This window comes from Bos grunniens, chromosome 16 (genome assembly GCF_055505025.1).
Source record: "Bos grunniens cultivar Pamir isolate PY7600 chromosome 16, Bosgru_T2T1.0, whole genome shotgun sequence".
NCBI classification, from domain to species: Eukaryota; Metazoa; Chordata; class Mammalia; order Artiodactyla; family Bovidae; genus Bos; species Bos grunniens.
This window is the reverse complement of record NC_141180.1, coordinates 16394867-16417444: the sequence shown is the minus strand read 5'-3', so window position 1 is coordinate 16417444 and position 22578 is coordinate 16394867. Positions and strand designations below refer to the sequence as shown.

The 22578-nt window shown below is 50.4% G+C and overlaps 1 protein-coding gene and 1 long non-coding RNA gene across 7 annotated transcripts in view; one reads left to right on the top strand and one right to left on the bottom strand.

Annotated features, from left to right (window-relative positions):
* NCF2 (neutrophil cytosolic factor 2) overlaps nt 1–22578 on the bottom strand; it is a 46258-nt gene that overhangs the window by 11465 nt on the left and 12215 nt on the right. For 3 of the 5 annotated variants that reach the window (XM_086343462.1, XM_086343464.1, XM_086343466.1), the window contains exons 1-7: nt 21095–21626; nt 18466–18548; nt 10218–10326; nt 4621–4755; nt 3707–3814; nt 3365–3424; nt 1669–1712 (exon numbers count right to left, since the gene is read on the bottom strand). In XM_086343462.1, the coding sequence (XP_086199588.1) occupies nt 1669–1712; nt 3365–3424; nt 3707–3814; nt 4621–4755; nt 10218–10326; nt 18466–18548; nt 21095–21268 (713 nt within the window). In that variant the 5' untranslated portion in view covers nt 21269–21626. Of the gene's footprint in view, nt 1–1668; nt 1713–3364; nt 3425–3706; nt 3815–4620; nt 4756–10217; nt 10327–18465; nt 18549–21094; nt 21627–22578 lie in introns of those variants that run through there. The other 2 variants (XM_086343463.1, XM_086343465.1) reach the window with 1 other exon arrangement.
* On the top strand, nt 381–1956 carry LOC147356231 (uncharacterized). 2 transcript variants are annotated; one of them, XR_015143156.1, is made up of 3 exons: nt 381–518; nt 794–987; nt 1151–1956. It is a non-coding gene; the product is annotated as an uncharacterized LOC147356231 (long non-coding RNA). The 2 variants fall into 2 exon arrangements; XR_015143157.1 differs by lacking the exon at nt 381–518 and adding an exon at nt 578–704.

Sequence of the window (22578 nt, the reverse complement as noted above, 5' to 3'; positions counted from 1 at the left end):
CCGTGAGCAGGGAGTTGCCTGTCTGGTGGCCCGAGAGGACTCTGCATGTGAACGTGCTCCGTAACCACACATGCAGTGGGACAAGAGCTAAAAAAAAACCCAACATAACACAACACTCGATGACGCCTTGCAACCCCTGCCCTCCCTTCCCTTCTGAGGAGGAAGGATCCCAGCTGTGCTTGGCCAGTGGCCGAGTCTAGGCGGGGCCCAATCAGATGCTAGGGTGCAAAGGAGCAGGCAGGTGAGAACCCGCAGGGTGAGGAGGAGAGTGGGGGAGGAGGGCAGAAATCCCCTAGAACAGCAGTCCCCAGCCTTTTTGGTACCAGGGGTGGGTTTCACGGAACACAGTTTATCCATGGACCAGGGCAGGGGAGTGGTTTAGAGATGACTGTGTTTCCTGTGGACTGTGTTTCTATTTTGTGGCAATTTCAGGATATTCCGCCTTGACTTTAGGGGAAGGGGCCCAGTTCCTATGAGAACCTAACGCTGCTGCTCGCCTGACAGGAGGCAGAGTTCAGGTGATAATTTGAGTGATGGGGAGCAGCTGTAAATACAGATGAAGCTTCACTCACTCCCTGCCACTCACCTCCCACAGTGTGGTCCAGTTCCTCAGCAGGCCACAGACTGGAACCAGTCCATGGCCCAGGGGTTGGGGATGCCTGCCCTGGAGCCAGCTGAGGCCGTCCATGGGGGAAGGACAGAGAGTAGGGGAGATGGCCGGGAGGCAGTGGGGGATGTGAGGCTGCCTTGCTCTGCTTACATAATGTCATTTCCCCTTTGCCGTTTCCTCAAGGCCTGCTCTGCTCTGCTCTGGGGCGTCCCATTTGAGCCACTTCAGAAGGCGTGACTGCGGCCAGCTGGCCTCTCCAGGCTGGTTCCCTTTCCCTCCCACTCTGCTACCTTCCCTTCGGCCCCTCGTTTTGTCTCCAGACCCTGCATTCATCTCTGTGGGGGAGACGGCCTCCCCCAGCACAGGGGAGCTTCGGGGTGAGTTCACAGGCCCCTGCCTTTCTCTAGTTGCTTTGCACTCTCTCCACTCCTTGTTAGAACCTTCCCTAGTGGGGAGGGGGAGGCTGGGCTTGCTTCTTCACTTAGAGATAACTCTGAAGAAAGCTGTAGGTTTTGTCATCCTTGGCTTCTCCTCTTACAGAAGAATGGCTTCTTTTTCTCGAGTCCTTCCTCTTCCTTCTTCAGAAAACATGTGCCAACAGGGAGTGAAAAACGCGCCCACACAGGAAAGGACGAGCCGTTCTGGCCTCCCACTCTGCTCTCCCCGCTCCAGGGAGCCTGGCCTCTGAGGGGGATCCTCCTGAGAGGAGGGCACCCTCCACTCCTCCACCCTGAGGTCTGTGTGCAGCCCTCAGAGGGTGGTGTTCCACAGACACTGCGGTCCTTCGGCGACAACCCCTTGCTGTCTCGGTGCACGCTGGCCTGGGGACACAGGGCCACCCCTCGGCTGTAGCCAGGTCACCACCGTCAGCCTCACTGCAGTCAGAGCTCCATTCCCACCATCATTCCGCCCTAGCCTCGAAGGCAGGAGGAGCCTGATGTGCTAAATTCCTCACAGTTTGGACCCTGACCCCAGCTTCACCTTCTTCACCCGTTTGTTGCCCTCGGTTCAGGCTTGGGAGTTTGGCTATCCTGCATTTTGGTCTAAATCTAACTTACCTGAAGATCTCTGGGGTTTTCGGCCTGGGTGGAGGCTCAGCTGCCTATCGGACATGCAGGAGAAATAAAGGAGGCCAGGACGACAAGGGAAGGAGGGGAGACAGAACAGATGGTTAATGGTAATTTAAGCCTCCTTCCAGACCAGAACATTGAAGACTGCATTTCTGGCTCAATTAGAACACTCGTGAGGGAGAAGGCAATCATGTACCCTGACTAAACACTGGAAAAGAACCCCTCCCACCAGCTCCCTGGGCCCAGATTTCACCAGTACAGCAATTCGTCTTGAGCCAGACCTGGTTTTTGGAGTTTTAGCTGTCACAGAGCAACATGGCATCATGAGGGTGCTTCTGCCCTTGAACTCTGTCCGCCTCCTAGGAAGTTTCTCAAAGCACTGCTCTATAATTAGCATCTGCTCTACCACATGACATCTGTGGGTAGTTAAAAAACAACTCAAGGGACTTCCCTGGCATTCCAGTGGCTAAGACTCTGTGCTTCTAAGCAGGGGGCAAGGGTTTGATCCCTGGTCAGGGAACTAGATCCCACATGCCATGTGGCCAAAAAAAAAAAAAAAGTCCTCTATGTCTGTGGTGATAGTTACATAACTCTGTAAATATACCCAAGATCATTCGGTTGTGCAAGTGAAGTAAATGAATTGTATGGTGTGTAAATTATAACTCAATAAAAAATTTTTTAAATAAATAAAAATCAACTCAAGGTCCACAGGTCAGGTAAGAATCTCCTTTTAAAGTATGTTCCCTGTTCTACCCTGAGTCCTATGGAGACCAGTTATCTGGGCTTTTTCCCCTCTGGGAGTTCCCTGGGTGCCCCAAAGCCCAAGGGAGTCCTGCAAGGCTTTCTTCAACTCTCTGATGAAGAGAGGTCAAAGAATCTTGCCTCTCTTGCTCTCCCCCTCTGTTCCTCTTAGCCTCCGATGCCCCAGCCTTGGTCGCCTTCTGGGCCAGCAGTCAACTCTCTGACCCTGGGAGGCTGTCAGCACAGCCCTCAGAGTGACCAGGCGTGTGCACACTGGACCGTGGGACCAGCACACTCAGAAACCCCTCCCTGTGCTCGCGTGGACTAACGCCCCTGCCCATACTGGTTCTGTTGCCACAGAGCTGGAACTGTCCTCAGCCGGCACGACCCACTTCCCTTCACAAGGAAGTGCCACCTTCACATTCCAGACCCACTGGCATCTAGTCTATCTGGAACCGGTCTCTGAGCCCACCCTGGGGGAAAGATGGTTCACCCTGGGCCTGCCCATGTTCCTGAGGGGATTGCTGCCTGCGGCCGATGGGTGCAGCCAGAAGAGCTCCCCCTGTGTCCTGTGTCTGAGAAGGGACAACGAGCAAAAGCCTTCCATGGCTGTGTTTCAGTTTTCTGAGAGAATGGTCAAGGCTTCGGGAGAGATGAGACACGCTGAGCTCTCTTGGAACTTCAGAGAAGCGAAGGCAGGCATTTGAAGGGGAAATGGAGGGCTGGCTCCCGAGGACTTGAGATGACACCCAAGGATATGATCTTGTTCCCCTTCCAGCTGTGGGATCCCTGACCAAGCATGGCCAGGCATACACCCTCCACAGACTGAAAGCTCAGCTAAAAGAGCCCTGAAAATGAGGCCGCTCAGCACAGGCACTCTGCCCAAGCTGGCTCTTTCCCAGAGAGCCCTGGAGACCCGTGGAGAAGGGCAGGACCACCTCACCTGCGGCTGCAGTGGGGCAAACCCCGAGAAGCTGTCCTGGTCTACCACAGAGGCCACCACCTGAAATTCAGAGAGGGAGGTGTGAGGGCTGTGCTGGCTCTGTGTGCCCGTCCTTCTTTGTCCTCCCCAAGATCCCTTCCTCACACCCTGGATCTGTTCTCACAGGGACTTGGTTCCAGAGGTGGACGGTGGCTAAGGATGGGCTTGTCAACCTTTAGGTTAGAAGCTGCCTCCCCAGGACAGAACCAGAGGCAGGCACCCCTTCCTCCAGGGTCCCCTCGCCCTCAGTCCACAGGGCTCATGCAAGAGGGGACTCAGGGGACACCGAATGGCCTCACTCACCGTGGCCTTGCCTAGGTAATCCTTCTTGACCAGCTGAGCCACTTGCTTCTCGTTCGGCCGAAAGAGCCTGCCCACAGGGATCACCACCGGCTCATACAGCTTCTGTTTCTAAAACACAGAGGACAGAGTCTTTTCCTACCTGTAAAATGGGGGTGACGACCCTGGTCCCTCACTGAACAGATGCCCGGATCCATTGAGAGAACCTCGCAAGAGCGCTTTTTCTCCACATGCAGGGCTGGACTTCTTAGTGTGTCGGGGAGGGCCATTTGGTTTCACTGTCACCTTATACCGAGATGTCTGTGGGTGCTGTTTGCCCAGCACCCTCTTTTCCTAGAGGGGCTGCCCACCCCCACTCTGTGAGGCTCACGGAGGGCTGTCACTCCTGACATGGGTGGCCCAGGACCCGAGCGAGGCCCATGACCATGCTCTCTTGGGGCTGCTGTCCGCAGCCATGGACAGATATGTACAGACTGACTTATGCCCCCTTGTTCCTGGTGTTTAAAAATATGATTTAGAACAAGCTTCATCCCTACATGTGCTCAAACTCAACTTCCCACCATTTGTTCCTATAATCAATGCATTTGTTCTCGAGCACTGTCATGTGTCTGGCCCAGAGCCAGGCTGCAAGAACCCAGCGGGTAAGCAAGCTGGCACAGCCTCTGCCGTTGGGTGCTGCCCCCGGTCCCCCACCAGAGCCCCCTTGGAGGGGCATGAGGATGGCTCTGCTGTCTCTTCCTCTAGGCCTCAGCTTCTTAGACTTCCACATTCAAGATCCCACAGGGAAACAGACCCCAAGATCAGCGTTACCTGGAGCTCAGAGGAAGTAAAAGCGCCACATTTTTGCTTCCCAGTCGACATGTGCACAGAAACAAATCCGAACCCAAGCAGACCTGCTGCTTCGCCAGCGCACTCACCCAAACGCTTTCCATGGCTCTGTCGATTTTAGAGTGTCTCGGCTCAGACTTCATGCTCACAGCCAGCGCTAAATGTTCTTCAGCCTTTTTCCATTCCTCCCTCTTGGCGTACATGAAAGCAATGTTATATAACACCTAGAAAAGCACAGGCCACAACATAAAGCTTGAGGCTGCTCCGAATCTAGGGACCAGGCAGGGAAGAGCTCGCACTTTTTGCTCCTGGAACGTTGCCTGGTGGCCTTTCTCCCTTCCCCAGCTCTCCTGGAGATATCTACAATACAGTGCAATCAATATGGCTCCTGACTTATATCTAACACAAGGATGGTGTGAAGAAAACACCATGTAATGCAAAACTCCAACATCGTGTGCGTTCCTTCAACAACCAAGGAGGTCAGGAGTGGGCTAGAGCTGTTGTGTGGTTTTGGTATGGACAGCAGTGACGTGTTCAAGGCCCCTTGAAGAGCTGGGGGTAAAATACATGCTGTGGCCTCCCAGACCGGCTCCTGCCACTGGTCCTGGGCTCAAAGACTGGACGATGTGGGATGGAGAGACAGAGTGTTCTACATCCACAGAACCCATTCTAGAACCTAGGAGTAACAAGATGTAATGTAGTCATATGGGCAGGAGGAAGCTCTATGGGCAAGAGTTCGCTGGAGCTGGAAAGAGACCCAATACAGACCCAGGGCAACGCTTCACCTGGAGTGGAAGGAAATCAAGATGGCAACTAATAAGCAGGGTTTACTTTACCTTTTTTAAGATTTTTTTTTCAGTGGACTGATTTTAAAACCTCTATTGAATTTGTTACAACATTGCTTCTGTTTTAGATTTTTGGGTTTTTTTGGCCCCGAGACATGTGAACTCTTAGCTCCCCGACCAGGGCTCAAACCCACGCCCCCTGCATTGGAAGGCAAAGTCTCAACCACTGGACCACCAGGGAAATCCCTAACTTACTTCTATTTAATGACAGTGTAGCCAGTTCTTAGGGCTCCTCACATCATGTATGGAGGATGACTAAGTGACCAGGAGCTGCTGCAGGCTTCTCACGGGTCAGAGTGATAGGAGTCCCAGCCTGATGCCCTGGGGTGGGGTGTGGGCGGTTCTCCAGGGCTTCAGAGAGGAGATACAGCTGGTCACCTGGGGCCTCGTTGGAGAAGGGGATTGTTGGCCTTCTAAGCAGTAACGCATGGAGGCAGTGCAGTGGAGGGATCCCAGGGCTATTTTCTGCTATGTGGCCTCATCATTATAAAATGATGATAATAACGTTTCCTGCCTCCAGATTTTTGTAAGGAATGAAGAATTCATTTAAAGCACTGTGTTTAATTGGCACGTGGTGGGTGCTTTAGAGCTCTTCACTACTATCATCACTGTTATCTGCGGAGCTATCTTGGGACTTGCTGGGAGGCTGAGCACAGAGGTCTTGCCTGCCTTCTCGGGGAGGGTGACAATGCCCATGTGATTTGGGGGAAGACCACAGGGCTGGGTTTGCTGACTGATACCATCTGGGGATTCTTTGTAGTCACAAAGCTAAATCTATGAAGAACTCGGGGAAATCAGCACTGGAAATCAGTGCTGTCTGTCGTCTTTATCATGATCATTGATATGATTTACTGACCATCACTATGGGCCAAGCACTTTATCTGCATTATCTCTAAGCCACACAACCAGCATACAAGGTAGGGGCCTCACTTCTGTGCTTCCAGAATCCTTCCCTAGCACTCTTCTCCTCCTAACCCAATCACCTCACATTACGCGTGACCATGGGTGTTTGGCTGCTGACACCTTGTGGCCCCTTGGGCCTCTAATGCCTGACCCTAGCTGGCATTATGTGATGCTCAGTCATGTCCAGATCTTTGTGGCCGCGTGGACTATAGCCCGCCAGGTGCCTCTGCCCATGGGATTCTCCAGACAAGAATACTGGAGTGGGCTGCTGTTTCCTCCTCCAGGGGATCTTCCCAACCCGGGGATGGAACCTGCATTTCCTCCGTTGACAGGTGGATTTTTTACCACGGAGCCACCTGGGAAGCCCTAGCAGACATTATAAACATATGCAAAAATGAATGAAAGTGTTAGCGAATGTGTATAGGGTAACTACTCAGCCTTTCTTTACAGATGAGAAGGAGCCCGGGGCTCAGAAATGACACTGAATTCACCAAGGTGTTTAAGACTAGGAAGTGTTGGGCTGGGATCTGATCCCTCTCTCTCTGATCCCAAAGTCCTTGCTTTAGTGCAACCAGCTTCCGAGACAGCACCAGTGATTCTCACCTCTGGTACTCACCCACCTGTGTGGTCCCTTCCACATCCAAGGGAGCTGAATGTGTAGCAAATAGAATATTATGCAAATGAGAGGTTTCCATAATGTGACATTTGAGGTTAGGTTAGAAAAGACATCAACACTCTGTATCAGTTCCTCTTGGATCATTATTTCCTCTGGGGAAAGCCAGCTACCATATCATGACAGGACTCAGGGAGCCTTAGGGAGAGGTTCAAGTGGCAAAAAACTGAGGCCTCCTACCAAGAAGTAACCCTAACTCGCCAGGTACCTAAGTCACCTTGGAAGTAGATCCTTTGGCCCCGGTCAGGCTTTCAGATGATGGCACCCCTACCAACATCTCTACTGCAACCTCCTGAGGGCCTCTGAGCCAGGACCACCCAGCCAAACTTGGGTTCCTGATGCCTGAAACCATGAGAGAATTGTTTTAAGTGAAAGTCACTCAGTTGCATCTGACTCTTTGCGACCCGTGGACAATAGTCCATGGAACTCTCCAGGGCAGAATACTGGAGTGGATAGCCATCCCCTTCTCCAGAGGATATTTCCAACCCAGGGACAGAACCCAGGTCTCCAGCATTGCAGGTAGATTCTTTACCAGCTGAGCCACCAGGGAAGCCCAGATTGTTTTAAGCCACTCTGTTTTACAGCAATTTGCTATTCAGCAGTGGAAAACTGGAGAAGGAAATAGCAACCCATTCCAGTGTTCTTGCCTGGAGAATCCCTGGCAGACTACAGTCTATGGGGTCGCAGAGAGTTGGACACGACTGAGTGACTATCACACAGTGGAAAACTATTACACTTCTCAATACCAGTCTGCCACCTACACTGTGATTGGCCCCAGGCCTCATCCAGAATAGAAGAGGACTGTTTATTTAGGCAAGTATGGATGTGAGAGTTGGACCATAAAGAAGGCTGAACACCGAAGAATTAATGCTTTCAAACTGTGGTGCTAGAAAACTCTCTTGAGAGTCCCGTGGACAGCAAGGAGATCAAACACTCAATCCTAAAGGAAATCAACCCTGAAGATTGATCGGAAGAATTGATGCGGAAGCTGAAGCTTCAATACTTTGACACCTGATGCGAAGAGCTGACTCATTGGAAAAGACCCTGATGCTGGGAAAGATTAAGGGCAGGTGGTGAAGGGGGTGACAGAGGATGAGATGGTTGGATGGCATCATCATCTCAATGGACATGAGTTTGAACAAACTCTGGGACCTAGTGAAGGACAGGGAAGCCTGGCAGGCTGCAGTCCATGGGGTCATAGAGAGTCAGACACGACTGAGCAACTGAACAACATGTATGGTGGCAAGGCTGGTTCTCCCATAGTTAGTTGGCTGGTGCTGAACGACGGGGACAGGGACCAAGCCCAGAATCGGAGAACTAGACTCCCTTCCTGGGCTATTTTTAGCCTCAGGGAGCTGTTGCTGCCTGCAAACATGCTTGACTGGCCTGATCCACCCCCGTGAACATGCATGCAGGAAGAAAGGAGACCTTGAGGCCATTTAAAACTTCCCGCTTGGTTCTCAGACACCTACTCTTAAGACCTTCTCTAGCAACAGGTTTTTATGACTCCATGACTGGGAAAAGCCTGAGACTCTTTTCTGGTATGATTTCTCAGAATTCTGATGGGAAGGGAGGGGTGGTCTTATAATTAGTGAAGTGACTGAAGTGTCCCAGGTGGCCGATGGGACCCTGAAAAGTCCAGCCTCCCTGGCAGAGAGGACGGCACAGCAGGATTTCCTGCCCCCTGGGTCATTTCAACTAGAGCTGCAGGGGGAACATTCCTCCCATGGAGTTCTGCTTTGATGCCACTTTTTTAGGATGCTTTCTCCAGAGCTTCTTGGTCCCTCAACCCTTTAATTAGTGTAAATGATTCTCAATCTGGGGTGATCCACAATGTCTAGAGATATTTTCGATTGTCACCCTGGGAATGGGTTGCTACAGGCATCTAGTGAGTATAAGCCGGGGATGTAGCTCAACATCCTACGAGGCACAGGCCAGTCCCCAGAACAAAGAATGAACTTGTCCAACACATCAAAAGGACCACAGTTGAGAGACTGCACACTGGAAGCTGGCCTAACGCCAGCCCACCAAAGAGCCTCATTTCCCTAGACAAGGAGAACTGAAGTTGCTATCCTGTGGCGGGGCTGGATGGAGACACGTGTCCCCAGGGGCGCAGGCAGCTGTGGACTCTATTATTAGCCCTGAGTGACCCTGGGAACACTGGGCTTCTTCTGCCTGAGAAACTCAAGCAAGGGGGCTTTTTTTCACTGATTCTGCTAAGTAAAAATCTATGTTTGCAGGGATATTAGTTTTAAAGTTACTGGTGTATATTAGGGGTTTAGAATGAGAGTGGGGAGGGTTGGCTGGAAAAGTACATGAACCTGTACATGAACGTGAAAGCCAGTCATGTATCTCCATCTTGGTGATATAGAACATGATACCCTTCTGCGAAGACCTTTCCTAACTGTGTGCTCTGAGCTGTTCTTTGACCAGGAGGGTACAGGTTGGTGCTAAATGATCCTCACTCTTTCTCTGGGTATTAACCAAGTACACGAGGCCACACCATTCATCGCAAAGTGTGTGAACTTTGGAACCGAGCCAGGGTAAAGCAGTTTCTGCATGGAGAGTGAACCTGTGATTTTGTTTCTTTGTTTTGTTGTTGTCTTTTGATTTGCTTTGTTTTTTGCTGCAAAGGAAGCTTCACTAGGGCAGAGACCTCTGTGACTTTTGATTTGTTAGTATAATGCTGAGAAAACACCCTGTCAACCTGAATCATGCAAATTATTATGAATATTTCAGGCTTCCCTGGTGGCTTAGATGGTTAACACTCTGCCTGCAATGCGGGAGATCTGGGTTCAATCCCTGGCTTGGGAAGATCCCCTGGAGAAGGGAATGGCAACCTACTCCAGTGTTCTTGCCTGGAGAATCCCATGGACAGAGGAGCCTGGCAAGCTAGTCCATGGGGTTGCAAAGAGTCAGACACGACTGAGCAACTAACACATATACACACGAACACTTTCACAGACCAACACACTCATGTCCAGCCAAGCCTCCCTTCAGAGAATCCAGCAAACTCATTTCTACATGGTCCTTTGAGCCTCATGTTAACAAAATCCATGCATTCAGGTAACTGAAGACTCCATTAGGAGCCCCAAGCAAATGGTTCTGAGTTTTTTCTTAAGGGTAAATCTGAGTCCCAAGGGAGGGGATGCAAAATGCCTTCTTTGGGCTCCTAGAAGTGTCAACAGATGGCTGTGCATCTGAGCTGTCAGCTTCCCCTCAGCCGCAGCCCACCACTCCCCAGGCTGGGCCCTCCGCTCCTCACCTCACAGGCAAACAGCTTGAACTGTAGCCCCAGGATCTTGTAGTCAATCAGCTGGTTCCCTCGAAGCTGAGTCAAAGCCTCCTTAAGGTCTTTAATGGCGGAATCATATCTGCAGAAAAGAAGCCAGTTCAGGGAAAGGAGGAAAAAAAGAATGAAGTGTGTGTCTGTTTCCTTTCATCCATCTGTTTCACTGGGACAAGAAGTCTTTTCAATCCTTTTTGACCTGCTCTAGTTTTTCGCCAACGCTGACCCCAGGATTCTGTAGAACTTGGTGTGAACAGCGCCCCTGGAGTTGTGCATCCCAGCAACACTGCAGGCCTTCCAGTCTCAGGCTGCCACAGGGATCTCTGTCTTTGCTGACTGCACACAGCCCCCACCTTTCTGACAACCAGCCTGTCACTTTCTGAAAGAGCCTCGATCTCCCCAGAGAGCTCCAAGCAGAGCAGCACCTGTCGCCCCGTGTCTCCATGGAGCTGATTCATCCCCCACCAGGCAGCCAGGCCAGCCTGACGCAGCTCCCAGGGGCCCTTCCTCAAGGCCACTGATGGCACCCTCCTGCCCAGAACCTTCTCCTTCAGCATTTTTTGAGTTCTTAGCTCTTGGTTTGTGGCTGTCCCCTCCTCCTCTTCCACATACTTTAGGAAAAAAGACAAACCATCACTTAAGCCAGAGAGCCCCTTTTTTTTTTTCTTGGTAAAAGTTAAGAATAAAAATGTTTTAGATTATTGTGTATTTAATTTTTGGCTGTGCTGGGTCTTGGTTGCTGCACACGGGCTGGTTGCAACGAGTCGGAGCTACGGTCTAGCTGCAGTGCGCAGGCTTCTCATTGCGGTGGCTTCTTTTGTTGTGTAGCAGCGGCTATAGGCATGCAGGTTTCAGTAGGTGCAGCTCTCAGGCTCTAGAGCACGGGCTCAGTAGCTGTGACACACGGGTTTAGTTGCCCCATGGCACATGGGATCTTCTCAGACTCAGGATCGAACCAGCATCCCTTGCATGGCAAGGCAGAGTCTTCACCACTGGACCATCAAGGAAGTCCCCAGACGGCATCTCTAACCCTGCTCCTGGCACTGGCCTTCAGCTCCATTGGGTTGGCGTTGTGCTGACTGGCTTGAGGTGGATCGGGATGGCTGTCATTGGCTTGGTAGCAGAGAATGGGGCTGACCACACCAACAGTGCCCATCAGGGTGTGGGCAGGACCTAAGGCCAGGCCTGCTTGGCCTGCCTCTAATCAACACAGAGGCCCTGGTGGGAGGGAGCCATTGCTGGGCAGCAGGGGATAGAAGCAGCAAAAATCAAGCTAGCCCCAGCCCCAGCCCAGCCCCCGGTTTGGCAGGAACAAATTTGCCTGTCTGTGTGGCTCCCACCGGGCAACTAAACCAAACGTCCCTCAGCCACCATCTGACCCAGAGTTGCCACTTGTGGCTTCTCTTGGAGACAAGCCTGGAATGTGAACACAGGCTGGTGGGGACCCTCGAGAGGTGGTGTGGGTAACGAAGGTGCCCGAGGACAGCGGCCAAGGGACTGGGACCAGGTCCACCAGCCCTGCCACTAACTGGGAGACCCTGGCAGACTGCCTCCCTGGCCTCACTCCACATGGATATTATAAGGAGTGCATTGTGCGCAAGGGATATATTATATTCAGGGAGCATAGCACATCAGGCGCTTCCGAGTATGTGGTCCTGGATCTAATTTCTGAAGTCAAACCCACGTGGACTGGAGTCCTGCTTCTGCCCCTTACTGCTGCTGCTGCTGCTAAGTCGCTTCAGTCGCGTCCAACTCTGTGCGACCCCAGAGACGGCAGCCCACCAGGCTCCCCTGTCCCTGGGATTCTCCAGGCAAGAACACTGGAGTGGGTTGCCATTTCCTTCTCCAATGCAGGAAAGTGAAAGTGAAGTCGCTCAGTCATGTCCAACCCTTAGCGACCCCATGGACTGCAGCCCACCAGGCTCCTCCGTCCATGGGATTTTCCGGGCAACAGTACTGGAGTGGGGTGCCATTGCCTTCTCCGAGAGAGATATATATATATATATTTCCAGCTCTAAAACCGGCAACTAAATTCACACACCAATCTTCTATTACATGCTTGCGTGTATGCACGCTAAGTCACTTCAGTCGTGTCCTACTCTGTGCGACCCCTCGGACTATAGCCCGCCAGGCTCCTCTGTCCATGGGGATTCTCCAGGTAAGTGTACTGCAGTGGATGGCTGTGCCTTCCTCCAGGGAGTCTTCCCGACCCAGGCATGGAACCCGCGTCTCTTATGTCTCCTGAACTGGCGGCGGATTCTTTACCACTGGTGTCACCTGGGAAGCCCTTACCGCATGCCTACTTAATACCATATGCTGTATTAACTGTTCTCAGGAGATAACAATACACAGTTGTTGGGACTTCCCTGGTTGGTCCAGTGGCTAAGACTCCACACTCTCAATGCAGGGGGCTGGAGTTTGATCCCTGGTCAGGGAACTAGATCCCGCTTGCCACAACTAAAGATCCCAGATGACATAATGAAGATCAAAGATCCCACGTCCTGCAATTGGGACCCGGTGCAGACAAATAAATAAATGAAACATTTTTTTTAAAATACATGGCTGTAGAAGCCAGAACGCTCATGTCAGGGAAACTGGAAGCTGACCAGGAGGGCGGCCTGGCTGAGAGATCCCAGGGTGGCCGGGGAAAGCTGGACATTCTGTCATCATTTGGTTGGTAGTGACTCCCACAGCCACAGGGGCTGCAGGAGTGACAGGAGCACACAGCCTGGGTTGGAAACAGAAGGATGGCTTCCTCTAACATATCTTTGTTAATAAGTGAAGTTGCTCAGTCCTGTCCAACGCTTTGTGACCCCATGGACTGTAGCCTGCCAGGCCCCTCGGTCCATGGGATTTTCCAGGTGAGAATACTGGAGTGGGTAGCCATTTCCTTCTCCACGGGATCTTCCCGACTCAGGGATCGAACCCAGGTCTCCCACATTAAAGGCAGATTCTTTACTGTCTGGGCCACCAAACTTTTCACAAGCATTCCGGCCATTCCTTAAGCATCTCAAGTCATTTACACACCCTTTTAGGCATTTCCTTGAAGGGGGAGAGGAGAAGCATTCTTGTGCTTTCTAAGCTGGAACATAGCCGGTGACTGGCTCTGATTCACTGAGCCAAAAAGGCGGGCGGCGGGCAGAAACGCAGGTGTCCTGTTTCCTGGGCAGATGGGATTTCCATCATGTTCCACTGCCTGTTTGTGAGTGCACTGAAGGTCCTCGGAGGGCCCGTGGGGCTCTGTCTGCAGTCACCTGCCGGTGTGCCTGCCTCCCTCAGCAGATGAGTTTCAGCTGTGAAGGAGCACCGCCTGGGTCTACCTAGGATTGAGTGAGCCCAACTCCTCCTAATTCTGCCCAGCAAGATCGCTAAAGATCCGGGCCCAGTAGGACGGAGAAAGAAAGGACTGATGTTATTCAAAAGGCTTGCTTTGTGTTTAAAACACCCCTGCTAGGTGTCTGTTTTTAAACGTCTTTGACAGCATCGCCCTGAAGGCCTCTCCTCAGCTGCCTGGTTTACCCAGAGCAGCTCCCCTGGAGCGTGTGCTCTGATGCACAGCTCTGCTTCCTGCTGCCCAGGGTCTGAAAAAGCTCAGTATGAGAAATCCAAAATAGCCTTCAGTCCTCTGCGCTGGGAGGCAGGCAGCACAGCCCCTGCCTCTTTCCAGCCCTCCAGCAGGAGGTTTCCTCCATGCCATTTGGAGCCCACAGCATCCCCTGAGAGGCCAAGGAGCTGGCATCTTCCCCTGGTTCTGCTGGGCAGGACCTGAGCAGACACCTGAAGGGCACTCCACCTGGTTTCTTCTCAGCTCACCAGCGCAGCTGCTGACTGGCTAATGCTTCTCCCCAGCTCTGAGCCGGAGAGGGTTTATTACCCTCGTTTCTGTAACACTCCCTAGAAAGGTTTTTTTCCTTAGTAACCACTGAAATTCCCAATTACTCCTGCACTGCCAGTGCCAGCCTGTAGACTAGAATCCTGCAGTCCCCACTCGGGTAATGGAGAGAGACTGAGCCAGCTGAAAGGGGTTGAAGCGTCACATGCCTCCATGCCGGGGCCTGGGGACATGCCCTTGCCCATTCAGAAGTCAGGGAAAAGACTGCTGCGTTGCCTCTTTGAGCAGCTCCATCGAAAGGGCCTGGCCATATTTTCAGGGCCCTAAAATGTACAAGGGGCTGCCCAGATGACTCAGATGGTAAAGAAATCTGCCTGCAATGCAGGACCCACCGGTTCAATCCCTGGGTCGGGAAGATCCCCTGGAGTAGGAAATGGCAATCCACATCCAATCCAATCCCACGTAGAGAGGAGTTTACAGTGGGCAACAGTCCATAGGGTCACAAAGGATCTGACATGACTGAGCGTGTACACATGCAAGATTTATAAGGTTGGGATCTGAAAGGTACCTTGAAATCCCATCTCCTTTTGAATGACAAGGTGGGGGTTAGAGAGATGAGACATCCCTCAGGACTGACTTGCCTGGGCAGAACAACTCTAACTTTACTCTGCTGGAAATTTATAATGACAGATGAACAACCCAACATCTGAAAGTGGGAAAAACTGAGAGAAGAAACACCCATAACATTAGCACCTTAAAACAAACCCTGTAGTGATCTGAGGGTCATCCTAACCCATGACTGAGAAGCGATAGTTCCAGGTCCGCATAGGCACTTATCTAAAAACCTCTCCCATAGCACCTGTCCCATTGTGCCCTGCGTAATAGATCTAGTGTTTGTGACCCGCTTCCCCTTTTCAATACATAAGTTCCTTGAAAGTGTGAAGTGATAGTTGCTCAGTCGTGTCCGATTCTTTGCAACCCCATGGACTGTAGCCTGCCAGGCTCCTCAGTCCACAAAATTCTCCAGGCCAGAATACTGGAGTAGGTTGCCATGCCGTCCTTCAGGGGATCTTCCTGACCCAGGGATCGAACCCAGGTCTCTTGCATCGCAGGCAGATTCTTTACCATCTGGGCCACCAGGGAAACCCTCTAAGTTCCTAGAAGCAGAGACTATATTTCACCCCCTTGTTTATTTACTCCCATAAGCATTTATTAATACTGTACTAGATACTGAAATACAAGAGTGAATAAGGATTCTCCCCTCACGAGTAGTGGAGGAGACAAATATACAGGCAAGTATCTATCATTGGAGAGACAGCTGTAATCAAAGGAGGCACAAAAGAGAGTGGTCACCTGGGTGAGTGTGCCTGGGGCAGACATTGGAGGGTGTGAGTGGGTGGACAGCTGCTGAACCAGAGAGCAACAGGCAAGGGAAGCTCCTCTTTATCCTAGGATCCACTGGAGGTTCTTCAGCAGATGACATTTCTTTTTTTAAAAAGGTCATTCTAGGATATCATTGAAGCAGGCAAGAGTGGTGGCTAGGGAAGCCATGGTACAATAGTCCTGGTAAAAAAAAAAATGAGGTCTAAACCAGCATGGTGCTGGAAGGGAGGGTGAGGGTTCTTGTATGATTTTCAGGGGACACTAAACCCCCTGAAATTGCACATAAAATTAGGTATGTGCTTGCATGTGTTTTTCTGGGAAAATTGCCCATATATTTTGCTATTTAACAACCAATGAAAAAAGGACAAAGCATCAAGAGCTGATGGAGAAGGCAATGGCACCCCACTCCAGTACTCTTGCCTGGAAAATCCCATGGATGGAGGAGCCTGGTGGGCTGCAGTCCATGGGGTCGCTAAGAGTCGGACACGACTGAGCGACTTCACTTTCACTTTTCACTTTCCTGCATTGGAGAAGGAAATGGCAACCCACTCCAGTGTTCTTGCCTGGAGAATCCCAGGGACGGGGGAGCCTGGTGGGCTGCGGTCTATGGGGTCACACAGAGTCAGACATGACTGAAGTGACTTAGCAGCAGCAGCAGCAGCATCAAGAGCTGAACCTTGGACTTTCCTGGTGGTCTAGTGGTTGATTATCCACTGGCCAATGCAGGGGACACAGGTTTGATCCCAGGTCCAGGAAGATTCCACATGCTGAGGGGCAACGAAGCCCACGCATCACAACTGCTGAGCCTGTGCTCTCGCGCTCAGAAGCCACAACTACTGAAGCCCGCCTGCCCTAGAGCCCGTGCTCCACAAGAGAAGCCACCGCAATGAGAAGCCCACACACCGCAATGAAGAGTAGCCCCTGCTAGCTGCAATCAGAGAAAGTCTGCATGCAGCAACAAAGACCCAGCACAGCCAAAAAGAAATTAAAATAAAATAATTAAAAAAAAATTTTAAACAGAGCTGAGTCTTGTGGAGGGGAGGACACCAAAGCCTATGGATTGAGCAAAAGAAAAAAAAAGGCAGCTCAGGACCCAGACTCGTGTCTCATTTATGTTATTTCCTTAATAAGTAGTTGTTGAATTAAAGGTAAAATTTGATAGATTTCTCTCTTAGATTTAACGATTACCAGTCACAGACTAATTGAATCCTGAGTCTGATTTCTGGATCTTATTAAGATCTTTTTGACTCACTCAAAACACGAGGCTTTCAGGTTCTGGGATTTCTGGGCATTTCATGGAGAAATGTCTTCTGGGAGCCTCCCTTCTTTGCCATCTGTCTCCTCATTTGAGGCTGTTAGAGCTGATTCAAGGATGGCCTGAGAGTTTGTCCTTCTAGAGATCTGCAAGAGGTTTTGTGCTCAAACCTGCTCACAGGTCCCATACATCCTGAGGCTGGTGGGGATGAGGGGAGGGGGACCGAGAAGGAGAAGAGGGTTAAGAAGGAAGACGGGGTATGATGCCATTGAAAGTAAAGGCCTGTGTATCTTTTCTCTATTCAAGGCTTTCCCTTCCCAGACAGCCTCTGTGTCTGTGATTCTTCTTTTGGGAGACTTCACTCCTGCTCTTAACTCATTCAGGTAAATGACCGCATCTACATCCCAGAAGTCCTCTGAGCGGTTGGTAGTTGCCCATGGCAACGGCTCTGCACAGTGGCCTGGCAGGCTTGGTTTCTGACTAAACTGGAGGATCAAAGCCTTTCCGGGTTCCAGAGGATCCAATCCCAGCCTACCCCTTCCCCAGTGCCTGGACATTCTCTGTAGCCTCCCCTCCATCCCACCAACGCCCTGCCTCATCTGTTGTGCACACACACACACCATGCCCCTGCTAACATGTTACTGTTTGAACTGTTCTTCCTTAGCCTGAGCTGAATTGTCTTCTCTGGAACTTGTGCACACTCAGGGAACTATTTCTACAAAAGATCAGTTAGTCATCCCCTACATTTTAAACAAATGCTTAGAATATATTTTGTTATTTGTATGTTTTTAGGGCATTTGGGGGAGGGCTGTGGGACTCGAGATTAACTTTCATTTTCTATTTGTCTTTTTACTAATTATTTCCTGTTGACTATAAACAAACCAAAAATACAGAAAAGCTGACAGAAGAAGATGGAAATCTCTCTAATTTCAGTAGCTGGGGAGGACTGCTGAAAACATTTTGGTCGATGGCCTTTCAGACTATTCTGTGAAACGGTAATGGGATTGTACGATACTATTCTGAAATCTGCTTTTAATTTAGTATATATTGTGAACTTCTTTCTACAGTAAGACAAACACTACTCATCTGTATTAATATATTCTGGTACATACAATATTAATTGTTTATGTTCTCATTTTAGTGACTGAATTATACCTCATTGAATGCATTAAACTGGGTTTTGGAAAATACATTCTGCAGGAATGTATTTTTTTTGTTAAGCCAGATCTAAGTCAATCACCTAGGAAGCTTTTATTTATTTATTTATTGGCCATGCCCATGTGGTCTGTGGAATCTTAGTTCTCTGACCTGGGATTCAACCCAGGCCCTCAGCAGGGAGAATGCGGAGCCCACCAAGGAAGAGACGTTGTGATGTGGTTTCCTGATCTTTGTCATTGTGTGAGAGCTCAATACCTCACAGCAGTAGACAATCAGGGGTGCTCCCTTGATGGCTGCAGTATTTACAACCTGAACTGCCCAGGAGACCCTTCAGGAAATGGTGGGATGCCATCCCCAGCCTGTGATGGTTACGCAGCCTTATGGTGAGCTGTAGCTGGGTGGCAGGCCTGCCTTCCCTCCCCAGACAGGGATTCTGCCTCGTGGTGACTGGTTGCGTTACTGCCCAGAGAAAGCCCCGTCATGCTTCCCCACAGAGGCTGAGGAGACACGTCTCAAGCACCAAGTCTGGCAGCACCAAGACCCGCTCTGGGTTTCTCTGCACGATTCCCCAGCTTGTGCAACACTGGACCACTTACTTCTCCATCTGGTAATAGAGCATCCCTCGTTGGAAGTAGGACACTGCCAAGTGCTTGTCTCGGTTAATGCTTTTGGTGAAGGCCTGCGGAGGGAACAGTCAGGCGGTAAGTAGGTGTGAGATGAGCCAGTGGGTGCGGCAAGCAGGAAGGGTCTGGAAAACCGTTGATGTCTTGGAGATGACAAGCGGCTTAGGGGTCAGAGTACTTGGTGTTGTCACTTCCTAGCGGCATGGCATGAGACAGGTTGCCCAATCTCCTTGAACTTTAGTTTTCTCCTCTGTAAAATGTGGATATGCATATCTCCCTTTCATGATTACTATCAGGATTAATAAAAGTCATCAAGTTTGAATATAACCTAATTAAAATGTTATCTACAGGATGCATTTATCTTATAAATTTATTATAAGGATATTACACAATTAAGATCATTATCGATCTGTGTGTTCCTATTGCCATTTTGTTCACTGTTTTGAAATCTCATACAATTAAAATAATAACAATAATAATGCATTTAAAATGCCAGGAGCAAGGACTCAAGCATAAAACCAAAGAAAGGCAGCGAGAATGAGATGCCAGAGTGGAAGAAAGCAAAGGGAAGCCTAGAGCAGGGGGAGGAGGGAGGGACAGGGGAGTGGGCCAGTTGGGAGACCCGAGAGGAGAGGTAAGGCTGGAGTCAACATCCCCTGCTGGCAGAGCTGCACCCGGCCCTCTGCCCGGACTGACAACCTTTCCTCTGACAGTGTGCACTTTGTTTCCAATAGCCCCTGGGATCTGCGGTTCTGTTTGCTCAGTCCCTGGGCAGCCCCCCACCCCCAGAGGAGGTGGGGCCACTGTCTTCCCTCCAGTGAGACGTAGAGGGTCCTCCCGCGCTCCCATCTGCCCACTCTGCAGCCTGAGGCTGTGCGGGTATTCCACAAAGCTTCTCTCTCTCCCTCTTTCCCAGGGCAAGGATGGCTGTGGGGGTCCCCTTCAAGGTGCTGGGGAGTCAGTCATCTAGCCACACCACCTTGCAAAGACTTGCAGTGAAAGGTAAAAATAAGGACTAACATTTACACAGTGGTGTGAAGTTACACAGGACTTGAATAATCTATGCCTCCTATATAGGGAAAGAACCTAAAAAAGAATGGGTATATATACATGTATATACACATATATACATGATTTACATCATTGTATACCTGAAACTAACACAACATTGTAAATCAACTATATTCCAACAAAAACTAACTTAAAAAAATAGTTCATGCCTCACTTATCTTCAAGATCCTTAGCCTCTCCAGAAGCTGAAAGCCCGACGTCTATGACTTCCCAACACCAAAAAGCCCAGAGACAGGCGGAGCTGGGGTTTGATCCAAAAGTTATACCCTTTCCAGCTTACCACGACCAATACAAAAAAGTGATTGTTGGGAATGCTTAACCCCATAGTAGGGAATATGAGAGAGAGAGAGAAAAACAGTGGAGAAATATGACATTCCACACATGTCCTAAAATCACTACAGATGGTGACTGCAGCCATGAAATTAAAAGATGCTTGCTCCTTGGAAGAAAAGCTATGACCAACCTAGACATCATATTAAAAAGCAGAGACACTACTTTGCCGACAAAGGTCCATATAGTCAAAGCTGTGGTTTTTCCAGTAGTCATGTATGGATGTGAGAGTTGGACCATAAAGAAGGCTAAGCGCTGAAGAATCCATGCTTCCGAACTGTGGTGCTAGAAAAGTCTCTTAAGCGTCCCTTGGATGGCAAGGATATCAAACCAGTCAATCCTAAAGGAAATCAACCCTGAAGATTCATTGGAAGGACTGATGCTGAAGCTGAAGTTCCAATACTTGGACCACCTGATTCGAAGAGCTGGTTCATTGGAAAAGACCTTGATGCTGGGAAAGACAGAAGACAGGAGAAGGGGATGACAGAGATGAGATGGTTGGATGGCATCACCGACTCAATGGACATGAGTTTGAGCAAGCTCCTGGAGATGACGAAGGATGGGGAAGCTGGGTGTGCTGTAGTCCATGGGGTCTCAAAGAGACTGAACACCACCAGTCCGCAGTAGACATCATTAATCAATCACCATCTGCATTCCTTCCACCAGCCTCAGACTCCTTTGTAGAGTGCTCCACATAATGGATCAGAATTGTCACTTGAGGGGGAACCTATTTTTCTTAAGTGCCTTCTCTTCATCTCTTGGGCAAGCAAAGCTCACTCACAGGAAGGTCTTAGAAAGCCAAAAGAGGTTCTTGGAAATCAGACGTTAAGCAGTTTAGACAGAGATTCTGTGGCTCGCAGTCAATAAAGGAAACAGAACTAGGAGAGGCTTTCAAAAAGGTGTTAAGGAAAGTTTCCAGAATGATTTGAATGTAATCGATGGAGAATAAAGGAGAACAAAACCCACAATGAACAGTTCCCACCGGGGCTGCCTTTTCGAACCACCTGGGGAGCTTTTCAAAGCGGTGGCCGCCCAGGCTGCTCTGCAGGCCAATTGAATCAGAATTTCTGGGGGTGGGTTGGGCCGGGGCAGCCTTTGTTCTTCTGAAGCTCCTGAGAGGGTTCTAAAGTGCAGCCCGGGCTGAGAACCAGTTAAGACAAAGGCCCCCGGGGGAGGCGGGGGCCGAGACACCTCCACTCACCTTCTCCGCCTCCGGCAGGTTCCCCAGAATCGTGTATATGCAGCCCACATTGAAGCAGATCCTGGAGTGGGGGTCCTGTACCCCAGTGAAGGCGTCCAGGGCTCCCTTCCAGTCCTTCTTGTCAGCTGCCAGCACTCCTTCATTCCAGAGGCTGATGGCCTCGGCCAGGGACATGGTCAGGTGCAAACCGGGAGGGCTGCCTGGAGACCGGGGGAGAGGGCAAGCCCGTGTCTCCCCAGCCGGGCCACCCCAAACCCGCCTTCACTTTCCTGGCCTGGAGCTCAGACTTGGGGCTCAGGCTCCTCAAGACAACTTCTCAGTGTTGCAAAGGCGGCAGGAAGTGTCCCCACCTTTTGGCAACGGACGCACAGAGCAGTCAGTTCTGTGAGAGAAAAGGAAAGAGAAGGAGAAAGAGGGCAAGCGGGGCGGAGTGTGGGGGAGAGAGGAAGTACATCAGATACTGCCCCTGAGGCCGCAGTTCCCCAAAATGCTTCTGCTCTGTCCCCCAGCTCCTCCCCTCCGTCTCCCACCCGCCTCTGCGGGGCGGCAGCTTTTGGCCAGGGCTCTGACCCCAGGTTCAAGGCGACTTCTGGCTGCCTGTCCAGCGAGGGTGTTGGGTGACAGAAGAGTTCTATTCAGTCTAGAATGAATTCTTTGCTCACTTCCTCACACCCTTGTTGGAGTAGGAAATGGCAACCCAGTCCGGTCTTCTTGCCTGAAGAATTCCATGGACAGAGGTGCCTGGCGGGCTGCAGTCCATGGGGTGGCGAGGGGTTGGACATGCCTGAGCGACCAACACTTTCACACCCTCACAGACTGTCTTGATGTATTTGGTTTTTTATCTCTGGCTAAAATTGGCAATCAGATTCCCGAGTAGGATGGTCTTGGGTGTCCGTCTGAGTCTGAGGTACTTTTGTGAACACTTAGGAAGCTCAGTGGGGACCAATCTCCTACAAATGGCAAAACTAGGAGCCAAATATGACAGCGAATGACTTCTCTTATCCTGTGAAAAACTGAAGAGACAAGGGTTCTCACTGATGACTGATCTGTTTACTAGTCTCCTAAAACACAGATGTACATCTCCTTCCCTGCTGCCCTGAGAAAGTAGAAAAATCAGTAAGATAATTGGGAGGAGAGGGTATAATGAATTTGATTTACTAAAATCCTGGCTTCTTGTTAATCACACTCCAGAGTAAAGGTAAAATGCAATTCTGAGGGTTAAATGCTTAGATGGCAACACTCGCTCTGTCTTTACTGAAGCACCTGTCAGTTATCACCAAACTTCCCCTAAGAGCCCAAAAATAAAACTTAAAAATGTCCATTCTATAAGGCTTATAGGATTGAAGATGAGAGAATTGGGAAGATGTGTGTGCACTTTTGTAGGGAGCATGCCCTGTGTTTGGAAGGTCTTCTCATCTCACTTTGTCTGGCAAACTCCTACTCATTCCTGAAGGCCCAGTGAAATATCACCCCCTGCCTGAAAT